This window comes from Pezoporus flaviventris, unplaced genomic scaffold (genome assembly GCF_033815535.1).
Source record: "Pezoporus flaviventris isolate CSIRO_AGI_PZ_B2104156 unplaced genomic scaffold, CSIRO_AGI_Pfla_v1 ptg000031l, whole genome shotgun sequence".
Taxonomy (NCBI): domain Eukaryota; kingdom Metazoa; phylum Chordata; class Aves; order Psittaciformes; family Psittacidae; genus Pezoporus; species Pezoporus flaviventris.
In genome coordinates this window covers 50240977-50260733 of record NW_026892579.1, presented here as the reverse complement: position 1 = coordinate 50260733, position 19757 = coordinate 50240977, and the positions used below count along the sequence as shown (strand labels likewise).

General features: G+C 39.1%; 1 protein-coding gene across 2 annotated transcripts in view; it reads right to left on the bottom strand.

Moving 5' to 3' along the window:
• RCAN2 (regulator of calcineurin 2) overlaps positions 1-19757 on the bottom strand; it is a 73818-nt gene that overhangs the window by 47545 nt on the left and 6516 nt on the right. Inside the window, exons 2-3 of one of the 2 annotated variants that reach the window (XM_061461003.1) lie at positions 19058-19284; positions 12557-12610 (exon numbers count right to left, since the gene is read on the bottom strand). In XM_061461003.1, coding sequence (XP_061316987.1) covers positions 12557-12610; positions 19058-19282 — 279 coding nt within the window. In that variant the 5' untranslated portion in view covers positions 19283-19284. The remainder of the gene's footprint in view (positions 1-12556; positions 12611-19057; positions 19285-19757) is intronic. The other variant, XM_061461004.1, reaches the window with a different exon arrangement.

Below are 19757 nucleotides of genomic sequence, written 5' to 3'. Positions count from 1 at the left end.
GGGGGTGGAAACCAGTGCATGAGTCTTCTGTCTGCGGGAAGAGATTACAGATCATTCCATGTGCCAGATCCACACAGGATAAGAACCATTTTGGTTCCCAACTACAGAACCCTCTCTCTTAAAATGCGCTGCCACAGTTCAGAAGTCAGGATATTCTTGATTCATTTTGTAAACAGATGACCACCTGTGGAATACACAGAATCATAGAATAGTTAGGGCTGGAAAGGACCTTAAGATCATCAAGTTCCAACCCCCCTGCCATGGGCAGGGACACCTCCCACTAAACCCCGCCACCTAAGACTCTGTCCAACCTGGCCTTGAACACCGCCAGGGATGGAATACATAACACATGCAGGAATCCCTGATAAGAGAATGAGATCGTAACCCTGCAGTGTAAGCTAAATTTATTTGCAGCCTGTCTGCATAGTATCATAGATAAACTGAAACCTATGCAGTTTTAAATTAAAAGAACTAAACATAGATCCCCACATCCTGGCATATACATTGCCATTATAAGCGACAAATCTGGGACTTAATTTCGTTGCTTCAGCAAGGATAGCTAGTGCAACTGGAGATGCCTTAAGAGGATCCATGCATAGGGTTGACAAATGTGATAAAAGACCTCTGGAAGACTCTTCTCTTCTGAACCATCAGCCAAGAGGCTCTTTAAGATATTTAATTAGCACTAATTCGGGCAACTGAATGCCTCTTATACACTCAATGGACTCTAGAGTGGAATTTTGCTGACCTGTCACTTGATGTGCAGTTTAACATGAGCTGTATTGCCCTCTAACCTCTGCTGACAGCTACAGAAACTTATATAGTGCGTATGTACATACGTAAAAGATGACATTTAAATTTAAGTGTTGATCTTTAACTGAATCCTACACATAATGTTACCACTGTGACTAAATTTTTTCAACAGCAAGATAGGAATGGTGATACCTACTATGTAGATGTAAAGCAATGTTAATGTCACATATAAAATACATTTCTAATTAGTAGATTCTTATGCTAGCCCAGTGCACCGAGGGCTGCAAGAACCTCTTGAAACCTCAGGCTTCTTAGTTCACACTGGGAAGATGGAGATGCTCACAGGCTGGCACTGAAGCAAGATGCTGAAGAGATGGATTCAGTACCTCACAAACTACCTTTGTGACCTTGGATGAAGAACACACATTCAGAAGAGCTCAGAGCCCTTGTGCTTTATTTGGATTTTAAGTGTAAGCTGGGCAAGACAGGTACTCTCCGTTATTAAATGGTTTTTAATGGATGATGGTGCTTGGGATAGGCCTGTAATACTCCTGCCAAAAAAATCCTATGATTTACAGTTATCCATGAACTCTGTTAGCAGTTTCAAGATGTATTTTTAAATCATTTCCATGTACTCTCGCTTGTCTCAGACTAGCAAGGGTATTTAACATGCCTGTATGTTTTCCTTGTCATTTCAGACACTTCATCACAGCAAAATGCCCTTGAAGGAAGAGCCTGGAATGCTCACTGCTGTGAGAGACCAGCCTTATCTCTCAGCTGCAGCTCTGCACAGGACACACAGGTGAGAGATTTAATGGCTGTGCTGAGAAAACAGTGCTTATTGCCAAGCCAGCAAAAGCAGTCAAGTTCAAAGGAAAAAGAAAAAAGGAGTAAAATGTCAAGCAGCATGCAGCCAGCTAATAATGAAGTGATGAATAATAGATTTCTTACGCAATTGCTATTTTATCCTGATATTGCAGGGTAGGTATTTAGTTTGCTGCCACACTTTAAACCACATGAGTTTCTTGATCTGTTAATTCCCTGATGCAGCTGCAGACAAGGAAGAAAAAGTGTTCATACTTGAGATTTACCATATACAAATACCCATTTTTGTCTTCATTACAGACAGAAGACACTGTCCTCTGTTTTGATAAATTCTTTGCTATTATTTTGTTATTTATGTTCAAAGGACAGATTAAGATTAGGTAATAAGGGACCCAAAAGTCAGATACAAAGCTTCCCCAGTGGCTCTCAAGTGAAATGTGAAATCTGTTAAGGAAGTTGTGTTCTTCCCCCCCCTACAGCATGTACCTTATGGTTGGGAATAAAAAAAGAAAACTGGGTAATTCTAAAATATCAGTGAACTTGTAATTTATTTATAAAATCACCAGAGTCTCTCCCCACAAGGCTGATTTCCTGATTTCACTAACAGAAGAAAGAGACCATGTCGGCACATTTAATTGCCTGTATCTTACATGGAGATGTAAGAGAGCAGATTTAGTTTCTCCCTTCTCCTCTCCCTAAAAAACTGACTTATTTTCCCACATAGAACTTGAGAAATAGTCATTTCATTGACCCAGACCAGGAAAGGACCAAACCACACTTCATTCTTCTGTTTTGCACTCTCAGTTTACTCAGTATTTCAGTAGTTTTAGAAAGTGTGATACAGCTCTAAACAGATATTAACTAAAATAAAAGAGCTAGTTCCCATATAGTCATCTCACACATGAAGTACCAGTACCATGGTCATTCTATATGTTAGTTCACTCTAAGAAAAAAGGGCATTACAATGCCTTGTAAATATTCAATTGTCAGTAATTAAATAGCAGATACATTAAAAATATGAGTGACAGAAAACTGATCTTATTTCAAAGCAACCTATGTATATTTAAATGATCAGCTTCTATCTGAAACATGGAGCTGTGAACAGTGCTATTACACAAAACTACATAGTTTTCTAGTAGAGGAACATTACCATACAAAAATTCTAACTCATTCTAGTTTTTAAAGTCTCCAGGAATAAAACCTTAAGTATTTCTGACTTGAAGTATATCTGGCCAAATTAGAGCTACCACTATGATGCCAAATACAGCAAAAGCCCCCATGTGTACAAGTGCAGATTTCTCCCACTTTCAAAGAACAGTATCTGCAGTTACAGCAGTAAGCTAAATCTGTAAGAAATACTCCAAGTTTTGATGTAAAATCTACACCTTCCCCTTATACAGGGAATTAGAGTTTATCACATAGCAGTAGACCACTTAGTTTTCTCTTTAGTCAATTTAATTAGAACAATGTAAATAAGATATGCAAAGAGATAACATCAGCACTGAAGCACTCAAACCAATCAAACTATTAAGAGTTAATACAACAGCCTGAATTTACATATAATGTAAATTCTTCAGTTTGTTAGTATAAAGACAAATAATTACTGATTTATTACCATACAAATTTCTGGAATAAAATATTTACTCAAACTTCATGTACAAAATCAAAAGTAGTTCCTCTGCCCCTAAATGCAGAAGGAATTACAGGTTAAGAACTATTTTAGCACTACTTCTAGAGAAAAGCTGAGCAACTAAATACTACTTTGTAATGCAAAATTTAAAAGGACAGAAAAAGAACGATGCTTTCCCACCATTTTAAAATCAGCACCCTCAAACAGCAATTTTGCATGCTGCAACTAACAGAATAATGTGTTTTTAATTTACATTTCTGACTTTATAATTTTATATGTAAAAGTGATGGAGAATTCAGTTGTACAGAATTTGCTTTGTCTGGAATTGAAATATTACTTCCTTCGGTGAATGGGAAGCTATAGGTGCTGTTATTTTCAACTTTAATTTATACAAGTGATCTTGTATAAATTATTTATACAAGTCCATGTAGTTTTAAATTCAAATGGAAGAACAGAAGATATCTGACAGATACTTCATTTTTAAACAGCAGATACAAAGAACCAAACCCAAGCTCTTTTCTTCCATTACCTCAGATCTTCTCTATTTATGACTGTACAGGATCTGCTGTAACTCAGGAAGCCACTGAAAATGCCCGAACTGGAAAAAAAGAGTCTCCTGTGTTCCCTCTACAGCCTGTTTTTACAGAGTAAAGTTTTCTAACTGCTTCATTTTTGTCTCTTACATTACTTTTGGGATCTCATTATCTGAGTGTTTTCTTGGTTTGGTGCATCATTTACAAACTCTAATAAAAAACATCTGAAACTTTCACCTCAAATCAAAGCCAGTGGGTTTAGATTAACCTCAGATTTGATCAATTTGGGGTTGTGTCACCAAGTCATAAAACCACATGACTGGACAAGAATAATCACAGCTTTCCTAAATATAGGTACAAGTGCAGTTGGCAAGCACAAGCCTACACAACTTCAAGAGATTTGTGGAAGATGTTTTTAAAGAGATCATTGTAATCCATATACTCAAATGCTAAAAAAACACAGCAAAAGTTTCAAGCTAGTATCTTTTTGAAGAGAATCTTTAGAAGATTTTGTCTAGCAGGTTTATTTCTGATAAATTTGGGATCATAGAATAGTTAGGGTTGGAAAGGACCTTAAGATCAAATATATAAGTTATCTGATACATTACTAGCCAACAAATTGTTAATGCAGAGAAAATGAGATTGGTATAGGAACTGTTAAGTATAGAAAAGGATAGCAATGCATTCAGTGCCAACAGAGGAAGTACCACTCCAGGAAAAGGCTATTAATACAGCTTCCATTGAAATGGATTATTAGCAGTAATTTTATGTGGCATATTAATGCCAACCCACACACAACCCATACAACAGACAAGCACTAAACAAAACTGCCAGTGGCTTAAGGTTTTCAAAGCCCAGAAGGATCAAGATTGGGACTACAATTTATCAAAGACCAGCAGCATAGGTAAGGAAAGATCACCAGCACTTGGAAAAAGCCAACACAGTCCCAGGTCTCAGCAGTATACTTCCAGAATAAAGACAAATCATGTCACTTCACCCGAGCTCAACACTCAATACAGTTTGAAGAAAAGATAGATGAAAGATGACAATGGTATAGCAAACAAATAGAGCTTTTTATTTAATGGCAAGTCTGTAAGATGTCTGTGGGAATGCTAACTGGACAGCATGATTGCCATTGTTGTTGGAAAGAAAAGGACAGGAGTAATTTGAAAGATTTTTAAAGCTAAGTGTGGGAAGGAAGAAATGCAGAGCAAAGGTGGTGATAAACTCCAAATGGATCCATAAAACAGTGGCATGAATAAGTAAGAGTGTCTGTACTGGAGAGAGGAGAAAGGAAGCCTGGGCATACTCCTATTTCATATTATTCTGCATCATCTGCTAGTTTAGAATCGTGATCACAATGATTCATAAGGAAGAAGCTTAACAGCAACATTGAATAATGAAATAGCATGGGAGAAAGTGTGGGAGTTGTGAAACACAAGCTCAGCTAAGAGATCATTATGGGTGATACATTTCTTTCAGCCATAGAAGCAGGGGGAAAGCAGAGTTCTTGAAATTTGCTGAGCATGGATCAAATTAGATTGTCTTGGTTTGTCACCTGGAATCAGGACATAGATTGCAACATAATCAGCATAAAAGAACAAAAAGGACATCAGAAAAGGAACAGGAATTTGGTTTCACTCATTCAAGTTTTTACATTGCCAGCAAAGCACACGTAAGTGTCCATTAAAATGGGCCAGCTGGATTTAAGGAGCCAGATAAGAACTGCGAAGCTGAATTAACTCCAGCTTTTGAGCCGATTACTAAAATCATGTGAAAAAAGCAAATGACCCAAGGCAACTTAAAGAGGGTTCCTTCCAGGAGAGACAACAAAGCACAGAACAATAGGTTACATTTTATTTAAATTGGGAATACAGTATTAAACCCAAATCTGACAGAAGCCCATTAATAACTTACACTAAGATCACACTGGAAGCTATTTTACTTACATAGAGCCCAATTTTAATTTGGATAAAAACTTCAAGAAGTGCCAGTTGAAGAAGTGCCCAAATTTGTGTGATAAAATTATTCTGATGACTTAAATCAGCACAAGCAATTGATCATTTTAAATTAACTGGTCTGCAATGATAAATTTAAGTGTGGGCAAACAGGAATCAGCAGAATCCTGATCATGGCTCCACTAAGGGCAAATTGTGCCTGACAAATTTGGTGGCCTTCTACAACAGGGTTACAGCTCTGGTACATAAGGGAAGATCACGTACCTGGACTTGTGCAAAGTATTTGACACTGTCCCACACAACACCACTGTCTCTGAACTGAAAAGACATGGATTTGGTCAAGCTATGAACAGCACAAGTACTCAGTCTTCACATTTTGTTCAAAACATATTGCTAGTTTACTTAAATAATTGACTACTGAATGTTTTAGCTGATCCCATTCCTCTAAGCCAGGCTGAAACTGTACCCACCTTATGCATTACCTTGCTTTCCAAGTAATCCTATATACCTCAGTAGGGCTTTGCCAAATAAGACAACAAACATACACATACATGAGGCAGACTTCAATCATAATGCAACATCACTAGCCCTGGCCACAGAAAGCAACGGGAACAAGTCCAGTTCTAGCCAGAGAGTCAGGAGGAGGAGATGGGACCAGAGGTAAAACTAGAAAGGCTGCAAACTATGTCCAAGGCTACAGTGCTTGTCCAAAGACAGGACTTGAGATAAACAGACCTATGTAATTCAAGCCAGAAATAAAGGCTCCATCCTGAGCTTAAGAGGAGTTCCTGGATCAATAAGCAGGAGGTGAGACAGGTCACAGTAACTGAATCCTGCTGGTGATACAAACCAGCATGTGCTGGCCACACATGTTATTAGGCAATAATTAAGCTATTTCAAGGAACCTGTTCTGAAATGGCTGTTGGGAATCAGAGCTGACAACATGGAGACTTCCAGACTCTGTGTGGAAGTTCTTAGGGAAAATACTGTTTGTCCTCAGCCAAAAGTACGTCATGGGCCATTTTAACAAATTGGTTGAAAACATTCTCTCACATTATAGTGCTGGAACCCTTGCCAGAACATTATCTGATTTACAGCAGCAACACAGCCTAAGACTATAGCATTAGATATTACACTTTCATGTTTATTAGGATTGAATTTCTTCTTGGTAGATACTCGCTGACATTCAGTTGAGTGACCCACAGCAATACGTCAATTTAAGTTTTCAAGAAAATTATGACAAGCCAGGCAAAACATAAGTTTCCCTTTAAAACCAATTTAATATACAGGCTATAAACTGCTCTAGGGTCTAGCTAAACTGCACTCCTTCAGTTTGCCCATTCTCTCAGCTTTGTTACTAAATCAGGTATAGCCAACTATTTATACCACCTTATCTGGTAGCACTGCCAGTTTGCTCACTGAGGACAAAGAAATCTATTTTACTAGGTTTGCAAGCAAGCACAATGAAAAAATTATTTCAGGCTCATATCCTAGCTATATACAGGATACCACAGATGGCATATAACAATGACAAGCTGTACCTGGAATACTGTGTTCAGTTTTGGTCCCACTATATAAAAGATGTGGTCAGGCTGGAGAAGGTCCAGAAAAGCCACAAGGATGATCCAAGGACTGGGTAGCCACGTGAAGAAAGGCTGAAAGAGCTGGATTTGTTCAGCCTTGAGAAAAGGCGGCTCAGGGAGACATTATCATCATGTTCTACTGTGTAAAAGTTGGCTAAAAACAAAACAAAACAAAACAAAAAAACCAAAAAAAACCCACGAGACTCCCTTTTTACAAGGAGTCACATGGAAAAGATGAGGGGTGATGGGCACCAATTACTCCGGGGGAGATTCTGGCTGGACACAAGGGGAAAAATTTTCCCATTCAGCCATTGGAATAATCTCCCCAGGGAAGTGGTGAATTCCCCAGTACTGGACAATTAAGATTTGGCTGGACAGGTTGCTGGATCATCTAGTCTAGGCCATACTTTGCCTAGATAGTTGGACCAGATGATCCTTGAGGTCCCTTCCAACCTGGGATTCTATGATAGGGAATAAGGAAAGAGTTCAGAAATGTAAAGAGGTTGAAAGCTAAAAAAGCACATGGCTAGAAGCCGAGTTCAGATGAGAAGCCGCAATACATTGCAAAAATTAAGATCTAGGTTCACCCTAAGCAAAAACACTGCAAAGTAACACTGACAGTAATAATTACTCTGTGAAACTATTTTGCAGGTCTGAAATGAAACTGAAATACATGTAGGGTAACCACTGCTGTTCACATTGCACAAAACAAGCGAGGATTAAAAACTATAGTTTGTATTTAACATTCTAGTGGCGGGGTATTTAAAATGACATTACTTAATACATGTTATCTTTCAGTCCTCCCACAGCTGAAGAGTTGTGTGGTACCTGAAGGAGTCAGCAGATGGCACCCATGGCACTCAATACAACCAGAGCACACGCATTCTGATGTCCTTTCATTCATATACAGTAGACTCTTCACAGAAAGTGTGGGGTTTTTTTCTGCACCAGCCAGGATTTTCCATAACACAGCATAAACAGTCTAAGTGGGTATAAATTACGTTTATCTTCAACTATCAAGGTGACTTGCTGCATGATCATTAGGAGCAAGGAGAGATCAGAAGCAAAATAGCGCTTTTCACTTACAATGTTTTAATCTCAAATTCCACAATATTGGTGGGTTTAACCAGTTTTCACAAGTGATGCATCTGTGTGAGAATCCCAGTTTCAAATACTGTTGTACCTCATCCTACATATACCTAAGATATGACCTCAAGAAGAAAAAACAAAACCCAACAAATAGTCCACATACATACAGATGATGGTTAGAGATGTATCGTAAAACAGAAACACAAAAGGCATTAACAAAAATCTAAAGCTTGCCTAAAAACCAGTATCACATTATAACTACAACTCATGTATTACAGGTCTGGGGTTAACAGCAGTCCATACGCTACAAGGATAGCTGAAGATCTTTCAAAAGCAAGAATGAGCAGTGAGAGCATTAACTGCTAATGCAGAATTAGAAGAAAAAGCAAGATAGGCTGATCTCTTTGAAAGATTTGGTACCTATCCAGAAACCATATACCACCTCTTTGCAGTACATAGCACACAGAAAATCCCAAACCACTGTCCTCACATGACTTTCAGCTTATGAAGAATTTTCTGAAAACCCAGTGCCTCTTAATGTTTGCATCTGGACTCTCCTCCCCACCATTCAAGATCACAGAATCATAGAATGAATAGAGATGGAAGGGACCTTAAAACTCATCGAAGTTCCACCCCCAGCTGCAACAGCAGGGACACCTTCCACTAGACCAGATTGCTCCAAGCCCTGTCCAACCTGGCCAGGAACACTGTCAGAGATGGGGCAGCTACAGCCTCTCTGGGCAACCTTTGCCACTGCCTCACCACCCTCACAGGAAAGAACTTCTTCCAAATATCTCATCTAAATTTCCCTTCTTGAGGACTGTATTTTCAAGCAGGGATACCATGGACCCAAAGCTTTCAAGAAGAAATATCTTGAGAAATAGATAAACAATCTGCATACAAAACAGTCATGAAGAATAAAAATGGGAGAGACATAAATTACGTGACTCTTATCATGGTGTCTGGAAGCCAGCCCCATAGTGCACACCAGCCTGTTACCAAAGCCTTAAAATGGGGAACAACTTCCTCTCAGTCAGGGCTGGGACCCCATTTCCTCAGCATCTTCTTAAGTTCTTAGTTCTGTTCTTCCCTTACGAGCCAGCCAAACACCAGAAATGCAGGGAAGAAATGATCATACATCTCCCTAATACTAGTTCCAGTAACATCAAGCTCAAAATTTCTAACTGATTGCATGCCACAGTCTAACAGTATCTTTATGCTTTTTAGACTAACTACAAAACCAATTAAAAGAAACACATACCAATTTGCATCCCCCCTCCTGCAGTGTAATAAATGCCTTCATTACACTCTTGCCAAGGATACTGTAATTTCTTTTTCCCATAATGCTATCGTATTAACTTCCAGCTCATTAGTCTCTATCACATGAAAAAGGTTTGCTCTTATCCCTCTGAGACACACACATAACATCTACAATAGCTGCAATGCCTCTGCTTCTGTATTAAGTTTCAAAGCCCGGTACAAAAGTTACGTAATTTAAGCAGCATAAAGCACCTATAAAATGCAATCAAATTAGAGCAAGACAGCCTACAGTTAAAAGTGATCACATTAAAGCAAGTCAATAAAAAAGTACAAGATACATTATTGCCAAAGCCATTCACACACTCATACTACACAGGAAACTAAGGATTTGAATGAACTCCTCAGCTGACCGAATGGTAAAGTTCATCAGCAGATCTGCTGCCCAAGGAGTGGACCTGAGAACATAGCCATAGAGAAACCATTGCACTACTGCACCAAATGCTAGAACTTCCATCAGCTGCAAAGAAGCATGAATTAATCTGAAGAAAATGTGTTTTCAAATGTACAGAAGTAACTGATTATTCATTTCACCTTGATTCAGCTCTGAATATGATCTCTCACCTTTGTGCTCAAGTCTGTGGCAGAACCTGCCTTAACCAATGCCACAATCCTAAAGCTGCTGCCTCACAGTTTTCCACTCCGTTATTACCTCAACTTGCCTTCAAGCATCCCTCATTTTTCTAAGACATTTCTACCCCTATTAAACACTGACATATTAATTACATTAAATTCTGGTGCAGTGTTGTTAATGTAGATTTTTTTATGAAACATTTGAGAAGTTCATTAAAATAACTGGTAAAGTTGTAGATTTACTGTTTTGAATGACATTAAACCAAAACATGACTTCTGTAAATGCAATATCTTTATGCATTGGTAATGAAAGCTGACCTTCATTTAGAAGCCTTTTCCTTGGTCCAGAAAACTGATATCAGCACTTGTGGATGGATTAGGAGCTCTGATGGTATTAAAATAAGGAACAGCTGCTGCCCTAACCACATTAGAATGGCTTTACTGCACTATTTGATTTCTATCAGCTACAAAACCAGTAGTTTTGTTGACTTCAGAATGACAGCTTGCTGGAGGGAGAAGGGCAAAACTGTGTTTGATTATTAGCAGATATCAGCCGGTAAGAACTACTTAGTGGAACAAACCAAAGACTTTTCTATAAACTGCATAAAAGCAGCTTTTCCCTTTTAAAGATGTAGCTCTTGCTTGTGCCAGCAGATATAAGAAAGGTTGACTTGCTTTAATACACACTGTGCCAAGATACGTTTCACTTAGATACATGGAAGCTCTTGTAGAAATGACTGCTGGTTTATTCCAAGTGTGACCTGGTGTCTATCTTCTTGCTTTTATATCGCTTCATAAAAACACACTGCACCTTAGATTGCCTGATAAGCAAAAAGGCAAAAAAAAACAACCCACCAGGTATAACACTAGTCAAGAATAACAAGTATCACCAGTTATGATAAATCCAACCCTCACAAACTTGGTAGACATGAAATAGAAAAAAGCTGCATGAAATATTGCTGCTAGGTTCTCTTATCATCCCCGAAAGCAACATACCCTACTATCATCCTGGGGAAGAAGAGGCTCAGTATTCCACGTATATGCAGTCAAACTTGCAAATATCTTCAAGCAGGATAGTCAGGAGGAGAAAAATACAGCCAACAAAACTTCTCCGTCAGCAAAAGTCCTTGGTTGAACTCAACATCCCAGTTAACAGTGGTAGGGAATTCAGAGGGAAGACACACTAGCCTCAGCATTCCAGGCCAAATCTCAACTTGCTCAAAGATTAAAAGGCATTTGAGTCCAGGAATTTAGTTCAACCAATTAGAGGAGACAGATGAGTGCAAAGTGGAACTTTAAATCTAGATTTGTACAGTGTTTAGGAGTAACTAAATTAGACCTTCCCACAGCTTATCCTTCTATGTTCATTGTGCTAGAGAAACTGACTTACAGGTAAGGCCTCTCAATTCTCTCTGGCTCCCAGAACCTGTGTTTTCTCATGCCACAATTGATAGTCCCTAAACCTTTACATGGATTTACCAATACCTTTGTTAAAATCTTATTATTCAAAATTTTATCTATAGGAGCAGAACTGGTAAGAAAATTGCATCCCTATAAAAAAAAAAAAATTACTCTGAATGTCCTTTCCCAGGAAAGATTTCCCACCCACCCTGGTTTCTTGAGATAATGCATTCCCTCTAGACTGCAGAGCAGAGCATGAGCACAGAAAGCCAATGCTAAAAGAATTTTTCCATAGTTGCTCTTAAGGCGAAAAGTACATTTCCAAATTTAAAAAGCAGACAGTAACTGCTGTCTTGTGTGTTCTGGAAAGAACATTGCTCAATTTATTTTTGTAATTTACAAACAACTAGTATTGCTTGATGCTCTGAAGCACTACTGCAAATTTCAACTGCAATGAACGCAGGCCTACCTTTAACCCAGTTGGTCTTTCGCCAGGCACATTCTCCCATCAAAACAAGGGCATTTGTACCACCAAGCACCCTGTGCAAGGATGGGAAAATAACCCCAACTACTGTATAAATTATTAGACAGCATCCACATTACAGACAGTGGTGTTTCAGGCCCAGAAATTCTTGGTAGTCTTTTTTTTTTTTGATAGGTTGCTTCAGTTTTTTTGTTGCTTTAAACACATTTTCAGAGCAGGAATCGAACATTGATTGAATAGAATAATATTTGGAGCTTTGTAACTCCTGGATAATCACGTCCAAATATACCTTCTACTTGCATGGCATCAAATAGGCATATGCACAGGATCAACCTGACTGTACTGTTACAGCTGCACAGTGTTCTTCTTTGTGTTTCTTCAAAGGTTATCAAATCATAAAGTTTATGCACCTTCCCAGAAAGACAGCAGAAATGCTGAAGCCTTTCAGTAACAGCCAGAATTACCTAAGAAAGAAGATGGAAGGAATGCCCAAACCAGACTAAGCTAACAACTCCTTACAGTTCCATTAGAAATTCTGCAGATCACCTCAGAGAAAATTGGTGTCAAACCCTTTATAAAGACATAAATGCAAGTTGTCTGAACAGCAATAAGAGTAACCTTAAATAATCTCCTTATAAATATGTATTAAAATTCTGAATACACAAACCACACCAAGCAAAATTCATTTTCTTCCTCCCGACCAGAAAGAATGCTCAATAGTTCCCAAATGTCAATGAAAGTTACCTTTGCTACTGTTCTTAGATATAAAGAAGTTCTTTCCTGTGAGAGTGGTGAGGCACTGGCACAGGGTGAGCGCAGAGAAGCTGTAGCTGCCCCATCCCTGGCAGTGTTCAAAGTTGGACGGGGCTTGGAGCAATCTGGTCTAGCGCAAGGTGTCCCTGCCTGTGGCAGGGAGCTGGAACTAGACAAGGTTGAAGGTCCCTTCCAATCCAAACCATTCTATTAAATATCTACACCTCTTTTAGGGTGCAGAGAGCACTTGTATAATGCTGCTGAAAAACCTGGGATTATCACTCTAACAGTCAGATGGGAACTCAGATGCCAAGCAAAAGAGGTCATAGGTGTCTTCAGCAGAAATACTGTATTAGACCGAGATGGTTTACACTGAAAGTATTTGAAATTAGTTACAGAATAAAATATGAATGCCATGGAAATGCATACTTGTCATAGCAAGAACAGCCTCCTATATAGCTTTTAGTTCTTAGATGTCAGTAAACTACCACCCAGGGAAGAGTACAAGACAGGATTCCCAAAGGGCAGCTACAATTCATGAACTGCTGATGGACACTGCTCCCGCAGCTTTTCCTTGCAAGCTGTCTGTATTTTTATTTTAGTAGATGCAAATACAGTATGTAGTAGAGAAACACCTTTTTTTTTTCCCCCAGAATGACAGGGAATAACATTAATCCATTTATAAAGCAGAACAAACCCAAGTGGGTAGAGATTCCACAGCTCAAGGCACAGTCTTCTTCAAGTGGCAGTTTCTGATACTGTTATCATATCGACAGATGAAAACCTTACAAGGTAGAAAAACTGAAAGTAAAACAAAGCAGCAGCAAGTGTACCAGGAAGGCAGAATGAAGCCTGCATTCCTTTCCAGCCTTGGAGCGGTGACTTCATCTTTGCTAGGGTGACCTTCCACTGAGACCAGGCTTGAATACTAATATTAGACTAAAAAGAAGTATGCCACCCTCTAAATATAATGATGACTCAACACCTAGGGGCTCCAGTGATGTAATGTGAAGTCAGAACCTCTTTGATCATAATCGAGATTTTTAAAAGTGAAGGCAAAAGGCACAGATCTTCCCTTGCAGGAAGACTGCCTCCTAGAGCATCTTCTTGAATTAGCCTGGAGGAAAAGGGAACCAAAGAAACACTTCACACATGGCAGCAGACACACTGGTTTCCCTTTGTTTAAAAGGAGCACTGAAAAGACACATTTCAATTACATGCTTCAGAGTCAAAGCATCAGTAGAAAGGTTTGTGTTAATCCTAGAAGTGAGAAGTTAACAGTAACCCAGCAGACCACTGAACTGTCCAGTGTCTTTTACTGCACCTTAAAAATAAAAATAGCAGCGTGCAGATGCGCTTTGTTGAGAAAGCCAAATTCCAAGTATAAAAGAAAAAAGCCTTTCCAAGTAAGGCTATAGAGTTCTCTTAAAGCATCAAACTTGAACAAATATTCCAGCACTCACTTGAGGTAGCCTTAGATCTTTTTCAATGCCCAAGATCAATAATACATCTTTTTAAAACAAAGGTAGTCTAACACAGACTTCTGTAGTAAAAGCAAGTCATCATCCAGTATATGTGAAAGAACCCCTCATGAAAGAGGTAACCGTTTTTGTAATAAACACCATTAAACTAGAATTATCTTTTCCATTGATTTGTTAATTTGACCTCTTTTTTCTTCCCTTTCCCACTCCACCTCCATTAAGCCCACTGTTCAGGAAATGCATTCCCCAGTCTTGCATTCACACACTGACCCTCCTCTTCAGAAGAACTTTTTAGGATACACTTCATCACAAGTTCCAAGAATCACAAACTGGTGGAGGTTGGAAGAGACCTCTGAAGGCCCATCTTGAACAACCCCCCTGCTCAAGCCAGCTGTCCAGGACCATATCCAGAGGCTTCTGAATACATCTGTGGAAGGAGACCACACCACCACCCTGCGCAACCTGTGCCAGTGCTCTGTCACTTTCACAGTAAGAAAGTGTGTCCTTATGTTTCAGTTTGCACCCATGGCCTGTGGTCCTATCACTGGGCACCACTGAAGAGAGCTGGGCTCCATTTTCTTTGCACCCTCCCTTTAGGTGTTAATACACACTGATAAGATCCCCCAGAGCCTTCTCTTCTCCAGGCTAAACTCTCCCAGCTCTCTCAGCCTTTCCTCATAGGAGGTGCTTCAGTCCCTTCATCATCTAAGTGGCCCTTCACTGGACACTCACCAGTATGTTCATATCTCTAGTACTGAGAATCCAGAACTGGATGTGTCTGGTCACTATTTTCTCCTGCAGAAATAATAATTTAATAATTATCAATAATAATCTCTCCTATTGGTTTTAATTAAGTTAGCAAGAAAAAGCACTTAGTGGACTTCAGCTACCATTTCCTAGGCAGCTTCACCATAACTAAAATGCTCAGAAACTGATTTTTCATTCTTTATCCGAAATACAACTATCAAGTTTAATAGCTGCTCCTCCTGATTTGAGCCAAAATAGTGGCAAAAGGAAGAGCATACAGCCTCTAAACAGCTTGAGGAAACACATCCTTCCCTCACATAAGCATATTCTAATAATGTCAGTTTTGTGTAAGTAGTTCCTGAGGCATTACAGCATCTGAAGAAACCATCTTAAGAGACAAAGATGCTTCACTTTGACAGTGGGCTTACCAGTTTCAGCCTGAAGGAAACTACAGTCATAATACAGAAAAGGATGTTTTTATGAAACAGTGATATATGCATAACAAATTTACAACAAAAGGTTTACTATCCAGAAAGCCCTAGGGGCTACGTGCAGCAATTAACTGTTAAAACACACACAGACATCCACCCTTAGGAATAATCAGTCATGCCCTTTGGCTCCCCACCACAGTTGCTTTTTCAGGAAAGATAAAAGGAGCAGTGCCTCCCATTCAGTCACACCATCAGCCAAAAATAACAGTCTCAATTTTGCCATATCTTAAGTAGTCCCAGCAGTTTTTCCAAGAGACATGTGGTAATTATCAGGGTTTAGGAGTATTTTCTATTTAGTTTCTTTAGAGAAGGATTTCCATGACCCAACAAAGCCAGTGCTGCACACTTCAAAAAGCCTCCCCCTACCATTAACAAGTTATATGCTAAAATAAATGATCGTAACACAGAACAGTTATGGGGCACAACCGAGTGTGACCCCAGATTTGGAACAGGGTTGTTAAGATAATCTACTTCTCCACACCTTTGTTGGCCTTTAAAAGCTAAAAAACTCAGTATTTTCTAGTTGCATTGTAAAGAAGGTACAATTCTATTTTCTATACGAAGGAGCAGGCTATCCATGATAGGAGTGGAGATAAGCAAAACCACACCCCCACCTCAGCTGTAGCAAGCTGATAGCGTATTGATGCTGCTAAGCCATCATGCGCAAATCCTTAAACGCCTGTATCATTGACCCAGATAGGGCATTCTCCTGACCAAGAACACAGTAAAGCAAATGTTGAAAGCAAGTATTTTTTTTACTAGATACTGTTACTGTAGCAAAATCAGATTACACAGCCAGTATAAATTTATATTTCCCCTTTCTTCTTCCAGTGTTTAGGATCAGGCAGTGACTCCTGAGCAGCTTTCTTTACACCAGATGGCAATGCTCATCTTCAGATTCAGGGCCCACAACTCTTCAGACTCACTCTGTGTTGAGACCTTAGGGTGCCAGCCAGGAGAAGACTCGAGCCTGGCCTGATACAATTTCTTAAAGAACATGGCCTTCAGCTGCAAAAATTCCTCATCTTCAGAAAAACAAAGGTCCAAAACTCAGGTTTCCTGCAGATGCCATAGTCACTCTTGATAAGGCAACACTGGATCCTTTCCAAGAAGTGCTGTACAGCCATATGAGGTTGGTGAAAGTGTATAAACGATACAGAATGCAGTAAGATCAGACAATGTGAATCAGCTTATCCACAGTGCTGGCATACATGCAGGTAAGTGTTACCCCCAGGCTGCTGCCAGCCCCTTCTCAAACACAAACTGGAGCTTAGCCTGTATCTGACACAGTACTTAAGTGTCTACAAGTTAAAACACAAAGGAGTTATGGCATTGGCTTTTAAAACCCATCTTTAGAAAGAATATTGCTTAGATATTTGCATATTGAAAGACTGAATTTGACAGTTCAGCCTCTTAAGGCACTTTAGCAATGTAGCTTTAATATTGTTGCATGCCAGAGCCACTTAGAAGCTTATACATTTAAGTATTATTTATACAGCACATTCACAGACCAAATCTAAACAACCTTTCAAAATGACAGGTTTCTCTGGCTTTCTTTACCAGCTAACTTGTAACTTCCAAACCAATCATACCTCTATTTTCCTCCTAAAAGCATAGGTCAGGAGTAAGAGACAAAAGATACACTGCAAAATCATTACTTTCTGTGGAATGGATAACACAATGAAACTACTACAAATACAACCACTACTGTAGTATGTTTTTTAAAAAGTTTAGTGTACCACTACTTTTACACGGGATCAATATATAACTGAAGATATGATTATCAGCAGCATTTATGGTGTGAGATTTTAAACTTCAGCTTAGTAACTTGACAATATTTTATACTGAATTCATGTATGCTCTTATCATGCAGCAATGGTTAATAATAGAAAGGATTACCAGTATTAATCAACTGGGAACATAAGTGCATGTTCTACAGGAATAAAAATCATAATCAGCTCCCCAGGTCCTTGGATTTAATGAGAAATCTGAAGGTAATCCCATCTGGTTAAATACAGATTTATGGGGGTAACTACTTACCTGCCAACAGAGCTATTCAATCTATGTCATTGACAGCTAGTTTACAGAAATGCACATGGAACAGAATACCCACCTCCACAACCCAGCTGCTATTCTTAAGACATCCTTAAGCCCTGCAAGTCTTTGGGGATTGCTTTCCCACGTACTTACATAATCATCCACTCCATTTTCTAACTAAGCCACCAGCTAAATGCCAGAATAGAGCTCTCAGCGAAGAAAGCTCAGGAGCAAGTAGGGATAGAATCTCTGCAGGAGACAAAGAGATTCTCTAGTTCTGGGCACACTTCTTTTTTCTTCCTTTAAAATTATACTTTCAAACCCCTTCAACTTAAATGAAGCTCATTACTAAATGGTTCTGAAATTCCACAAAATGGCACAACATAAGTGCAGATGTGCCTATAACAATTAGGCTAGACTATTTCATCAGACAATTAAGCACAAAGCTATCGGTTTTCCATTCCTGACATCTCCATCAGGAAGAATACTAGGTTAAGAAACAGGAACTGAACACTTCCTGCAAAAAGTTGATTTTTATAAAATTATTTTTATATTAAGATATTGTTTTCAACATTCTGTTTTAGTCAAACTACAGAGTTAAAAGTAATCTCGCATAGTTCTTCTTGTCTTTGTTCTACTATCATTCATTTTAGATTTTTCAAATAAAATAGTATTTCAGATAACTTAAAACATTTGAGACCCTATCATTCATACAACTGCCTGAAAGGAGGTTATAGTGAGGCCAGGGTTGGTCTCCTTTCCCAGGTAACAAGTGATAGGACAAGGAGAAATGGCCTCAAATTGCACCAGGGGAGGTTTAGATTGAATATTAGGAAAATTTTCTTCACCCAAAGGGTTATCAAACATTGGAACAGGCTGCCCAGGGAAGTGGTGGAGTCACCATCCCTGGAGGTGTTTAAAAGATGCGCAGATGTGGCCCTTAGAGACATGGTTCGGTGGTGGACACTGCAGTGCTAAATTAATGGTTGGACTCCATCTTGGAGGTCTTTTCCAACATAAAAGATCCTATGAGAAGATACAGTAAAGGCAGCCTCCCATCACAGTGGTACGTGATCAGCAAGTGGGAGAAACTTTCACACGTTTAACTTTGCCACCTCCATCACAACTGCAGCTACAATTCCTATGAAGACCTGTACCCACATTTCAGTATTCTACAAATCTGAACAAAAGAACATTTTTGCTCACCAGAGTTGATAAAACCTTTTTAAGCTATTGAAATACATGTCATGGCAGAATATTGTTGTCACCTTAGAAAGAAAGCATAGTTTGGATCCATTTTCTTTGTACAAGAAAGATTAAACTGTTTCACTGAAACTGCAGTAAATACAAACATAAGGCATATGTTTCTCATGTATTGAAAATATGGAAAGCAACACTTTACCTTGCTGTTCTCATCTTCAAACACAGACTGGTGAACATTACAAGCAAAGAGAGAATTCGGGAGATCGTTGAAGTCAATTATTTCATGAAAATCTTCCTCTGCAAAGCATCTCTTTAAATCGCTGTCTCCATTTATAGAGTAGAGCAAGAAGTGTGCTCCATCCTCTGCGATACAACCATAGTGACCCAGGCCACGCATTCCAAAGAAGTACGAGTCTCCCCTCATCCCTGGCAACAAGAAGAGACACAGTTACACTACACTTCAAAAATATCATATGCACAAGTTAACCAGAAATCCTTAGTTTCGGGGGTTAGTTCACAGAAAGCGTACTTAACACTATTTTAAGGCAACAATTGGACTCTGAAGCAGCCACTAAAACTAGTTTCACCAAAGGGTGAAATAAAGGGGATCTGCTTTAGTTTTAATTATTAGCACAGAAAAGACCTAAGCATACCAGCACAAGCTGCTGAACACAACCAGAAGCGTTATTTCAGTGCCCTTGCCCTAAAGGAAAATACTGGGTTGTATTTAGGTTTAAGAGAATCATGTTTGCTACTGGGAAGGCAGGCTGGTGCTTCTGAATTCACAGTCAGCTTAGAGAAAAAGTGTAACGCGTTGGGTAAGATGAAAGTGAAAAAAACTTCAACAGTTAAAAAAAAAGCTAAGGGAAGAGTGGACTTGAGAGATGATTCTCAGCACC